The following is a 13,270-nucleotide window of genomic DNA, read 5'->3' on the forward strand; positions in this document are numbered from 1 at the left end:
GAGGAAGATTGGAGGAAGAGAACTCTGCGGGACTTTTTATTATCTGATCACACAAACATGGGGAGGAATGTAGTATCAATGTGTGTTTGCATGTGTGTATGATAAATGTCTGTATGAACCGTATGTACCACCCCGACGATTTGGCACACAGCTGAACCGTGGATTGGTTGCAAAATTGAGTCCATTTTGTAGTCAAGATGAATTAGAACGCTACTGCTGCTGTTACTTGTTAGAGTAAAGATTCTCCGAATCTTGAGAGCAGTAAATGTTTCACATGTTAAAAGCAGGACTTTGTGGTGAAACTGGATTCAGACTTTCTCCTCACAAGATGGAGGAGAAGAAGAGCGTGCTCTTTGTGCACTCACTGCACAAACAGTCATTCTGCAGAGATCCTCTCCATAGTAGCATAGATGTTTAATGATTAAGCCTAGTTAATAACTTTAAAAAGCTATTTACTTTGACAATGTGTTGCCCTCAAAGACTATGCTATATGCTATTCAATTGTAAATGCATATTTTGGTCTTACTCAAAACTGCACCAATTTACATTGTTTTGGTCCCACGGATATTTACACTCGTTATCCAAAACTAGACCTAGGTTGTTGTTAGACTGGAGTTTCCCTTTAAGCCATCAGTGTGTCTGTATAGTGTTAATGAATCATACTAATATACTTCTGTGTGTGATAACAACAGCATCATGTGTTGTAAGTATGAAATCTAAAAAACGAACAATGTATAGTGTGATTTTGACAGTGTACAGATCTTAAAACACTGTTCACGAAACCGCAAGTTCTTCTGAGCCACTGCTCAGGATATTTCTTAGTATTACAACACCTAACCTAATTTTCAGTCTTTATCTGCAGGCAACTAGCCGAACAACATAAAAAAATAGAATAGAGAGAGAGAGAGAGAGAGAGAGAAAGACCTTCAGTAATGGGATGCATGTATGTCCTTTAGCAGAGGAGTTCAGTGCCTGCTGTAAGAACAGGGTGACATTTCACAATACATCAGGGAGAAAGAATCACTGGAGCCATAGCTGTGACGTTATTATGCAGAAGTATGATTTGATTGAACTCTATTCTAAACAGTTGAAATGACCTCAACAGAAAACAAATGCATAGCACTGAGGGCCACATTATTGTGTTTGTTTGAGTAAAAATACTCAATTATGCACTTAGTCAGGAAAATTGAAGCCATTTGTTTTGCTGTTAGATTGGGTCGATCGATGTAATGACATGCATTGTTGCTTTTTGGAGCAAGCAACACAATCTCAACTAAGTGGATTGATTCAACATTCAACACCTCATTCCTGAACAGTGTCTGTCCCTGGGCCTGATATGACGGAGCAGAAACCTCCAGTGGAGCAGAAGGGCAAAAGCTCACTTGATCTTGATTTTCAGTATGAATACCCCTCACTGCTCCCCGAGCGCCGCTGTTGTTGCAGGCAGCTCACTGCGCCGGGATTGGTGTGTGCTTCACCTCACTGTGTGTTCAATGTGTGCTGAGTGTGTTTCACTAATTCACTGACTGGGATAAATGCAGAGACCAAATTTCCCTCACGGGATCAAAAGAGTATATATACTCATAACCATGTCGTGCAAATTTGTTCAAAACTGAAACACTGCATTTGGTTTGTGCGCTTGGCTGAGGAGCGATCTGAGGGATTATGACTGAACGCCTCTATGTCAGAATCCCTCCCAGACGTAGCGATACCCATGCCCCTAAGTGCTTCGGTTGGTCTGGATTAGCTGGGGCCCCCGGGTCCCAGTGAACAGAGCCGTTCGTGACTGCGTAAAGGTGTGGCCGGAAAAGTGCTGCACCTCTCCTGACACTACACTGCATGTTCGTGAAGAACCTGGTGCTAAATCACTTGTAGGCAACCTGATTTGTGAAAGCAATAAAACATGCTCACATGGAAACTATATTATGTGACATGTGCATATATTAACTGACACTTCCACAAGTCCTAAAACAGGCAGCAGTAGAGGCAGTTGTGTAAACAACATAATCTCTTTTCCTTGAGGTTAGGAGTCCTTTTTTAAAAAAATGTGCTGTGCCCGTGCCTGTGTCCAACCATTAAATTACAACGAGCCATTTTAGAAACTCTCTGAATTACTGTGGTCATTTAAAAAAGTAGTCCTTCAGGAAACACACCTCAAATCAAGCCCATATCTATCAGAGCAACACCCATCACTAGAAAAACTTTTTTTTTTAAATCTGTTCAGATCCCTAGAGCACCTTGACCAGATTATGGCCAGCTATGTTATTGTCAGTCTCTGTCTGTCCATGACACCCCTCCCCCACACCAGATCTATTTCTATTGATCTAACATGGCCTCACTGTCATACACACTCATTACCCTCTCTCCTTCCTTTACCAAACACTCTCCGCTATAAGGACAGCTGATTTCTTTTATCATATCTATCAGCCGTCAGCCATATCTTGACCACATCTGAGCCAGATCTGCCAAAGCACTACTAGTCTCATTGACACTTCCCACTCCATCTCTTGTGTCCTTTGTGGAGTGAAAGTGGAGAGAGTATCTCCTGTCAGTACTGTGACATGTAAGCCAGAGCTGGGAGCTGCTTGTGCTACTGTGACTTGTGAACATGTGCCTTCTGTCAAAGCCTGTAATCAAAAGCAGATGCGCTCTCTGTCTCTCTCTCGCTCTCTCTCTCTCTCTCTCTCCCTTGGTCTGGGGGTAATTGTGTGATTTTTTTTTCAAAAGGCGGTTTGTTTTACTCTACCCTATTTTGAGTGGCAGTCAGATTGAAACCAGTCATGGCGGAAGCTTCCTCTAAATAAAAAAGTTGTTTTGTTGGGAAATTTCTGATGGGTGCTTTTCTCTGTGGCTTTAGTGTTTACTCCAGTCTGCTGCAGACTGCCATTCATCTGAGTTTTCTAAGGATACACTGATTCGGTCAAAAGAGGAGAGGGTGCTGTCGTATCCTCGGGTGACCTGACGTGATGCGTTTCCCCCAAACATCAAGAAGGAAAAAACACTGCAGAGCAAAGTGACATCCTCTCTCACTGCTTTGCTGTAGTGTTCCTGTGATCAAAGCAAATCAGAACAGCAGATGGCTCCTGAATGGAACTGTGTCTGAGCCACTTGGGCCCAGAACTGAGCCAGCTATGTTTCAGAGTCGGCCTCTGTTTATTGGGGTCAGAGTATTATGTATGCTGCATAATTTTTGCATTTGGAGGGGGAAGAATAACATTAAAGCTGCGATTGGACTCTTCCTGGTGTGAAATGGATGACGGGATATGTGTGCAAATGTAATTACTATGCATGATGAACTCGGCCTTGTGATGAAGAGGGTGTCAGCACTGCAGAGTGGTTCTGAGGGGGTGGGGGTGGGGGTTGAGGAGCGGGGGTGCACAGCTCGCCATAACATCCATCCTGGTAAAGTAAATCAGCAACAAATGGTGGCACGTTGTGGAGCATAAGCATGGCTTCATTAGCCAAGCTGAGCCGCGGGCGCGATAATCATGATATCAAATGATGAGGGTAGGCCCCTGCTCCTGGGCAAAGCTGTGGCATGGTAAATAAAAAGATGCCGATTTTAGCAGCACTAGCTGTGTTTAAGAGGCTAACTTGCAAACAACATTTGTTTGACTTACAGTAATTAGCTTGGCGTTTAGGGCGTTCGGTGATGAGGAGGCCTAAACGAGGAGAAGATTTAGAGTGATCATCAAAAGAGGGGGTTGTTAGGCTGCACAGAACTTTGCATAAAGCTGTTTAATAATTCTGTTACTCTGAAGGGAGTGTTTATCTGAACTCGAAGAATATTAACGACTCTTCAGTTAAACTAGCACACATGCAGTCTAACCATGGTACACACTTACAAAGCTCAACACAATATTAAACTGATTGGATGAAATTGCAAAAATTAAAAAAAGCTTTGTGTTTAAATATATGATCCCCTAAATAAAAAGGTGCTCATGATTCCATCCTGCTAATTTTCTGAATAAATTCTCATTGACTTCAAGCTGACATACATCTTTAACATGCCATATGGATTTGTGTTTCACAGTGATGTATCTAGTAGTATAAGTATAAGTATACATACTTTTTTGATCCCGTGAGGGAAATTTGGTCTCTGCATTTAACCCAATCGGTGATTTACACAAACAGCACACAGTGAACACACAGTGAGGTGAAGCACACACTAATCCCGGCGCAGTGAGCTGCCTGCTACAACGGCGGTGCTCGGGGAGCAGGGAGGGGTTAGGTGTCTTGCTAAGGGCACTTCAGCCACGGCCCACTGGTCGGGGCTCGAACCGGCAACCCTCCGGTTACAAGTCCAGAGTGCTAACCAGTGGGCCACGGCTGCCCCTATTTGTGTGTTCCAAAGTGGTATGTTTTTTGAATGGGGGTGGGACGTTCAATGTTATGTCACATGCTATATGTGCTGTTTGGATGAGACACACGGTATGTTACATGTGTGGATGGGATAAATGTTCCATGTTATATATGTGCTGTGTGGATGGGCTATATGTTACATGCTATATGTGCTGTTTGGATGGGACATATGTTACATATTACATGTGCTGTGTGGATGGGACATACAGTATGTTACATACTATATGCTACATGTGTTGTGTGGATGGGACATATGTTACATGCTATATGTGCTGTGTGGAAGGGACATACAGTATGTTACATGCTATATGCTATGTGTGCTGTGTGGATGGGACATATGTTACATGCTATATGTGTTGTGTGGATGGAATAAATGTCACATGGTATATGTGCTGTCATGTGTTACATTTTATATGTGTTATGTGATTCTGTGGCCACATTCTTAGCTGTGGAACATGGAGTGATGTCTATTGATGTCCATCTATCTCCCTATCTATCTATCTATCTATCTATCTATATATTTATCTATATATCTATCATATCTTTAACATCAGTGTGGAAGGCCATCAAATGTCCCCCAAACACATTTATTAATGTAAAGCTTAACTTCAGAACCAGAAGAGATGATCCAAACTAATATGCAATTTCCATGTGTTGTGCTGTAGCCTATTTATACTCAGCCATATGAAGTGCTGGTTGTTAATGTTTGAGGATGTGAATGTGTCAAGGGAGTTTCTCAAACCTCCAACCTTCATAACATAGCCTACTGTTAGGCCTACTGCTTTATCCATAAAAGGATTCTCAGGAATCACAGTGCAGTTGACTTGTGATAAATATTAACATACCTCCTCCAGTCAAAACATCAGTAGAAAAGCAATTAATAGGCTTTCACACATTCCCAAGAGAAAACGAACCAAGCACACGGCAAAACACACAAGTCAAATGTTCAAAGTTGCAGAGCATGCGCCTCTCAGTGCTGCCCACTAGCCGTGGAAAGGTGTTCAAAGGCATGTCTGGCTCAAACATATTGGTTTTGTGTTTCTCGGATATTTGTACCCCATTATCATTAGCAGTAGGTCAGCACCACCATCAATGGCAAAAACGAAACGATGTTTAAAAACAAGTCTTCTGTGTTCAGCTGGAAGAGACCTAATTTTATGCAGAATGACTGAATTGTATCGAAACATGATAGGCCTAATGTCCATCACTAAATTGATGTCTGATCTTCCAACACGAGTAGGCTATTTGGGATTTAGCCACGGTTGCAGAATGGGAAAAATTATTATTTCATAGAGAAATTCAGTGCGGGCGCTATATTTAAACCTAGGCAATAAAACTTACTCCAGCTTCTTCTCGGCGTTTTTGAGCAAGTCGGGAATGAGCGTGCTGAAAAGTGGGTGTCGCTGTGCATCGAGACTCGCGCTGATGCAGCGAGCACTTTTAAACACATAAACGCTACGGTTGTCAGTGCGGGAAGTCGAAAGGTGTACACCGCGGTATTGACTGTCAGCGACTTGGACTGGACGGATCCATTCCATTTAGGCTACATGCTGCAAAGATACCAGTAGCCTATTAGTCTGTCTGAATTTCTACTTTACTTGTGTGGTCCTCTGGCCGCGTTTCGTTTGTATGGGGACAGTGCAAGACGAAGCGTTTCAGCACCCACTGCGAATTGAACAGGGAAATGGTAACATATGAACCACATTGGAAGGAACATGGTTGAGAGGACCAGTAAATTTTTGTTCATTGTTGTCGGATCTGTTCTCTTCATGCTGATTTTATATCAGTACGTGGCGCCGGGGATGATGAACTTCGGGTCTCCCCACGGTTACATCGTTGAAGACGATGCGGATATCTTCCCGACTCCCGATCCACATTATGTGAAGAAGTACTATTTTCCAGTTAGAGACTTGGAACGCACGGTGGATTTCGACATCAAAGGGGACGATGTTATTGTGTTTCTTCACATACAGAAAACCGGGGGTACCACTTTCGGGAGGCACCTGGTTCAAAATGTGAGGCTAGAGGTGCCGTGCGATTGCAGACCCGGACAGAAAAAGTGTACCTGCTATCGCCCAAACAGAAAAGAGACCTGGCTGTTTTCACGATTTTCTACCGGTTGGAGTTGTGGTTTACATGCAGACTGGACCGAGCTCATCAATTGCGTACCAACAGTGCTTAATAAAAAGGAGAACAAATTGAAAAACTTAAGGTATGAATATTGACCCCAATTCTTTCCAGCTAAAGTTGTTTGAAAAGTTATTAACCATATATTAAGGTCTCACATTATTAGTCACCTAACCTGCGAAATCCCAGTGTATTAGAACTCCGAAGTTCTCTGGCCTGATCTAGGGTGATTATTATTCAGAAAAGATAAAGCTGCGAAGTTCCTTAAGTAATGGCAATTAATTACGCTGCAATCGATGTCCGAGTCTCACTTCTGTCTCAGAATTAGAAGGCCCTGGTAAATATTCAGATTAACGATGTACATAATCATGAAAGAGATGTGCGCTATAATTTAAACTAATTAGCAGACTTGTTGATATGAATGCATTCATGGCGTGTTTGCAATGTTCATTAGTTACTGAGTTTGCAGCTATCATGTTGATGGGGTGCATATACCACTGCATTTCTAAGCACTCAAGTGTCACTGCATGCATCAGGACTGCGCTGTTGCAAGCTACATGGTGATTAAACAGATGTTAATTTGATGCAGATCTATTGTGGCAAATTCGTGTGTTGGTTTGGTAAAGTCCTTATTATGTCTTTAAATGGTGACACATGCCATGTTACGCGTCTTTCCCGACATGGGAAGTGGAAAATTACAGTGTGGCGAGGGAAGAGACCTTGTAAACATTGAAGTAATGCCTACTAAATAAGCAGTTGAGTCGCTAGACTTTCTCACCTCCACCTGGCTTTGATACTTGGGCTAGAATTTTGCAGGTATGCCTCTACCTTTTTTAAAAAAAATTCCTGATACGTTGCTGATATTCCTGCGAAAAAGGGCACATGGATACATTCATAATTAATGGTTTGACTGTTTCAAATTTATTGTCATATAGACTCTAATTGCATGCATTTATATTGAACACATATACGGTTCTGGTTCATTGAAATTTGTTAAGCGTTGTGTATCCAAAACTATTACGCTACTACTTAGCTGCCTGCGTAAAGGTGGTTACATTACGCAGGTTAAACACCAGATAACAAGATGCGGATACCAACCACTGAAAGAGGTCCATCTTGTAGCCTACTCGGCAGACGAGCTATCCAGGGTACTGCGCTGCCCACCAATTCCCCTCCACGGCTGGGAAGGAGGAGAGGCAAAGGCACGAGACCGCAGGCTACGCATCGTTGAAACCGTGGCGATTAGCACATTTATCTCCGACTCCTCTGCCACCAGTGGTCGCGGGGCTGTTCTTTGTTTGACATTCCTACACATGTTTGGCAGCAATTTTAGTTTTTCTCCTTTACCTGACACTCCAAATGTTATAGACAACGGCTCTGCCGACCAGGATGTCGCCAAGAGTCTCCCAGGTTTCGTGGCATGTGTTTTTAGAACTTTCGTCATAGATTTAGCTGTAGTTCTTAAATTGTGAATGATGATCCTGTTTATTTCACGTAGGCCACCTTAAAAAAAAAAAAAAAAACCCACGCCTAAATAGAAAAAAAAAGCTAGCGTCAGCGTTCGTAAATCGAAATAGTGTTATCTTCTCTCTGTCTTTACCGAATGAGCTGTTATTTTCAGCAAATAAAGAAAAACATATGGAAGGGGAGAGGTCTGATGACATGTCGTTAGATGTTGCTCCGTCATTTGTTGTTCAAAATTCCTATCTTCCATGTATTTAAAATCAGAGGTGTTCTGCTGTGGCGTTTTGATAAGAGTCAAAATAAGTATTGAGGGCCTTCCGCTTAACAGACATTTCTTGCTTCCACTGTGCTTTTTCAGAGCTCGGTGGAATAATTAATTCTTTTAACTCGGCAATGTTGCATGGAAGAGGGAGATTATGAAACTTCAGAGAGCAACCACACATTGAGTCAGAATCAGATAATGTTATTTAATTGGTAAAAAAACATTCAAAGGAGGAACGATTATTTCCCCACCAAGCTGTTCCTCTTTTTGAAGGAACTGATAGGACAATCTTTTTTCCTTTTTTTATAAGTGCAAGCAAAGCATTTTCTATTCCTTTTTATGTGTAGCTGGGGGAGGATATTTGAGGCCTCTGTGAAGAATCCTCCGCAGTTTTGGGGTAGCACGTTGGCTGTCACATGACTATCTATCACAGTGTAAAACTATGGACATCCCATGTTCCTTTGGGTGTGAAACATTTGGGGGTTCGATGAAAGATTCACTGATGGACACTCCATCATCTGAATCAGACTATGAACCAGAATAAATGTTTGAGATTGTGATGGTAGGCTTAACATATTGCCCTAAACTGTTTTAATGAGGACTTTCACCTTGTCTCCTGATATGTTATGTGTGCCAAGCTCTTGGTGGCCTATATTCTGTGTGAATGGGTTTTGATGTTGCTCATATTATCATTTATACCTATTGAAGCTATGAATCTCCAGCAGATTTCTTGTTGAATCGTTCGTGTGAAACAAAGGCAGCAAGTGCTTTTCTACAACTGATGGTTTGAAGTCATTTACTTATTGTGAGTCAGACCACATTTTCCAGTTCGTTTAACACACCACAATGGTCTCTGTGAAGCTGGAAACCTGTGTGAATGGCATGCTATTTTTTGTTGTTGTTTAATTGGTTAATGAGTTGTGTAGTACCTCATAGGCATTACAAGTGCCATTTTCATTTGGTAAACCATCTGGTGTTGAAGCTGTGCCTCTCAACCATAGGACACACACACACACACACACACACACACACAGGATTCAAATTGTTGAAAGAAGACGTTGAGCTCAAGTAGGAGAATATGTTTGCCGCTGCCACTACAACTGGCTGTCATTATCCACCAATTGCAGGTCTTTGTCTGTGTCGCAGTGTAGCCCTCGGCCTTGTGCGGCGGTGCTCTTGTGGAGGTGTGACCTGTGCCCAAGAAATCCACTCATGGCCTGTTCAGCTGCTGTTGAGTGGTGGGGAGCACATGCAGCTCACTTGGTGTTGATACCTGTGGTGAGGTTAGAGAATGGGCTGTGCCATTACCCGCTCTTATTCCATGAAATCATTATAGGATTTACCCTCCCCAATGTGTGATGGTGGATGATGAAGTGCAATTGGAAATAACAACTGCAGAATGTTCCAGAATTGTTATTTTACTCTAACTGCTTGGACTGTCTTCGTTGGTGATTAGTGATTTCTCTCTGGCATGTGTAGCAGAACAGTAGCAATGTTGTTATATTAAAGCCATGAAGATGTCTATATCCAGACCTAGCCTACGGGGGGATTTAATGAGGAAATGCGATATGTGTGTCATATGCGGTGTGTATGTGTGGGATGGCGTGGGAGAGGTTGGTGTGGCCCTGTGTCCTCAGGGTCCTGTTGTACTCCAGCCTGTGCTGCTGAAGCGTGATTCATAATCCGAGTGTCCCCTAAAAGGAGTCGTTATCTGAAATTTAATTAAAAAGAAGTTTGATTTGATCTTTTACTGAGTGATATTTTTAATTTCATCCTGTATGAAGAATGAACTCCATTCCTTTACATTTCACTCCCTCTTAGGCACTTATCTCACTTTTCTCAACCCCCCCTTATTCTCTCTTCCTCAATTTTTGTGTGACTTACGTCCTTCTCTGCCCACCCTTTCTCTCTCTTTATTCATGCATGTCACTCTTTCCTCCATCTCCCTTTCTCTCTCTCTCTCTCTCTCTCTCTCTCTATCTATCTATCCCTCTCAACCCCTCTTACTTTCTCCTTTTCCCCTCCCTCTGGCGGTGTAGCTCTAATCAAACAGCCAAGGTAATTTTCCACACTCTGGCTTTATGGATATGGGCTGCACAGTACACCCCGAGCGTGACCAGAACATTAGAGGAAATGTATTTTCATGGAAGATTTGCCGCAATTTTCAAAATGGCTCCTTCGCCTAATGGGCAACTGCTTTCTATATAATGACTAAGTTCTCATATTTATACATGGGAAGAAAAGGGGAGGTGGGCTTTAAAAGGGGGACCGCAGCTAAAATGACAGGGGGGTGTCTAAGAGGTAAAATTCAATTAGCCTAGCTGTCAGATAGGTGGTGTTCTTCTAAATTAAGCTCATTTTTTGTGTGGTCTTGAGGGGATTGGCTTGATGAAATGCAGTGCAGTCAATGGGAGGGTGTTATGAAGAGTCATGGCTTGCGTGGAATTCCTATCAAAAGATGCCTGCGAGGAGGCTCCGTGGAAGACCTTTGGCGAGAGGAGAGGAGCGCAGCAGAGAAGAGAGCTGAGAAGCAGAAAGGAGAGGTGGCCTTAATTGAGGTGAATTATGGAGGATGTCTCCACGGGCTGCTACTGCCCTCCAGGCAATAAAAGGTCATCCTCTTCACATTGAAGGGCCAACTCCCATCGACTGAATTTGCCGCTTGTGTGCTTTTCTCCTTCCTTCCCTGCCTCTCTCTCTCTCTTCCTCCCTGTCTTTTCTCTCCCTCCCTCACTTTCTCTCTCTCTTCCTCCCTCTCTCTTTCCCTCCCTCACTTTCTCTCTCTCTCTTCCTCCCTCTCTCTTTCTCTCCCTGCCTCACTTTCTCTCTCTTTCTCTCCCTCCCTCACTTTCTCTCTCTCTTCCTGCCACTCTCTTTCGCTCCCTCCCTCACTCTCTTGTGTAGCGTTGTTCAGAGCTCACCATAGCTCACCGCTTATTTATTAAATTCATTATTTGAGTCTGTATATTATGGCCTAGCATAGCAGCAGCATAGCATAGCAGCAGCAGCAGCAGCAGCACACAACGCTAGGCAGCCAGCATCGGATGTCTTGACATGTCAGGCGTTTTATTCCCTCTCGCTGTGTGTCCACCCCAGTGCTCTTGATGTGGGTGGAGGCCAGTGTGTCCAGAGGGCGTGCGGTCTGCACTCAGGCTTCTGGTCTGTGTTGTCGTGATGGCCAGAGAAGCCTGTCAGGGCATTAAATATGTGTATGTCTGGCAGAGCACAGCGGCACAGCGGAATCTGGTTTATGTCCAGATAGGCATGTTATATTGCCCTTTGCTCTCACGCTGCACTTTACATCTTTCCACTGGCAGACCAAACACACTTTGTGTTGCTAGCATTTTGAAGAAGTGATCTGTAATTGAAAAGAGACAATGACAGTAACTGTGTGCGTGTCGTGTGTGTGTGTGTGTGTTCATGTGTCATTGATTGAGGGAGGTAGTATGTGGGTATGAGGTGCCTCCCTCATTAAGGCGGAGTGACTTTGGGCAGAATGGTTTGGAGTGTATGTGTATGTGTGTAACTACGCCTTCTCCTAAGCAGGCTGGCCCCAATGTGTTAATCCCATCAGATCAGCGCGGATTAAATACCGTCGGCCCCAAAGCTAGTTACGTGGCCATGCAGATCCCAAGACAGCATGCATGGAGGAATCTGTGTGTCAAACTCAAGTGACTCTCGAAAAAATCTCTTTTGGACAGACTTTCTCTCTCTCTCTCTCTCTCTCATTCATTTGATTGATTGATTTTATGTAGTTGTAGTTGTAGTCTTTTGTCTATGGGCAGTATCTTTCAATCTTGAGCATATGGGATAAAGTTCACTCTTTTTATGTTGTTTTTCCTAACCTGTGGAATGCGCACAGCAACAACACATTGATCAGAGCCAATGTTACCCTCACAACCTGACCTTACAACAAGTCACTAATGATGAGTGTCATGTCAAAATGAATAGATGTAAAAGTACCACACATGCGCCCATGTTCCACTCTATCACTGTGTCTGTGAGGTGGGGTGGTATTTCTCTAAGGGATGGAGTGAACTCTTGGTTACCTGCCTGGTGGTGGTCGTGATGAGGAGCTGTTGATGGAGCTGACAGGCCTGTAGGCATCCTGATAATAGAGTTCACGCAGGGGTCACAGCGTTATGGTGCAACCACATCTGTGCCAGGGTCAGGTTAACCGCTATAGCGCCTTCACTGGCCCGACCACATGGTTAAACACTTCCTGCATCCATACGCTCACTCACTCCATAGGTCCTCTGGAAGTCCAACACCATATGAACAGTTATGTGCTAATATGTCTGTTCTAGGATCAGTCAAGTCACTTGGCCAACTTTCTTCGTAGGCCCACCAGTATGTTTAACCAGGTGATTCAACATCGCATTGAAGTGCACACACACACACACACACACACACACACACACACACACACACACACACACACACACACACACACACACACCTGCCCTCAGCCATCTTGTCTTTTCTGCCGACGCTGTTGCTGTTGATTTATTGCTCAATTCCTTCAAAGCCTCTTCAGGATTGTTTGAAGTGTGTAATATGTGGACAGATTAAATACACATATGCACACATGTACACACTCGAAACACTCGAGAAGGAGGAGAGAGATGGAGAGATTGCTTGAGGTGTAATTTTTCATGAAGAGAGTAGAAAAGGAGAGAATTGTTTCCCTTCCACTTGCTCTTTCATAGCCCTGCTGTTGTTATTTTAGCGTACTGTATGTGTAAGCAGGATTTGTCGCCGTGCCTGTGCGGTGTATGTATGCATGTGCATGGGGAGGTGAGACTATGGGGTTAGACTGGAGAGAGAGGGAAAAAGAGAAGAGAGAGAGAGAGAGAGAGTTGTCCTTGAACTGGTCTTGAGGACAGTGTAGCGTGAACGAGTGCTCTAATGCTTGTACTCTGTCTGTAATGGCTCTTTAATAAACAAAGAACTGACTACATCCCTACACACACACACACACACACACACACATCACCACCACCACCATCACTTCCCCGGCCTGCTGCTTTGCATAAGTGAGTGCTGTTGCTCAGG

At 43.5% G+C, this 13,270-nt stretch overlaps 1 protein-coding gene across 1 annotated transcript in view; it reads left to right on the top strand.

The window, feature by feature from the left end:
• The first annotated feature begins 5,748 nt into the window (after positions 1 to 5,748).
• hs6st1a (heparan sulfate 6-O-sulfotransferase 1a) overlaps positions 5,749 to 13,270 on the top strand; it is a 109,426-nt gene continuing 101,904 nt past the window's right edge. The window contains exon 1 of the mRNA XM_048237820.1: positions 5,749 to 6,574. Coding sequence (XP_048093777.1) covers positions 6,057 to 6,574 — 518 coding nt within the window. The 5' untranslated portion in view covers positions 5,749 to 6,056. The remainder of the gene's footprint in view (positions 6,575 to 13,270) is intronic.

This window comes from Alosa alosa, chromosome 1 (assembly GCF_017589495.1).
Source record: "Alosa alosa isolate M-15738 ecotype Scorff River chromosome 1, AALO_Geno_1.1, whole genome shotgun sequence".
Lineage (NCBI taxonomy): Eukaryota > Metazoa > Chordata > Actinopteri > Clupeiformes > Clupeidae > Alosa > Alosa alosa.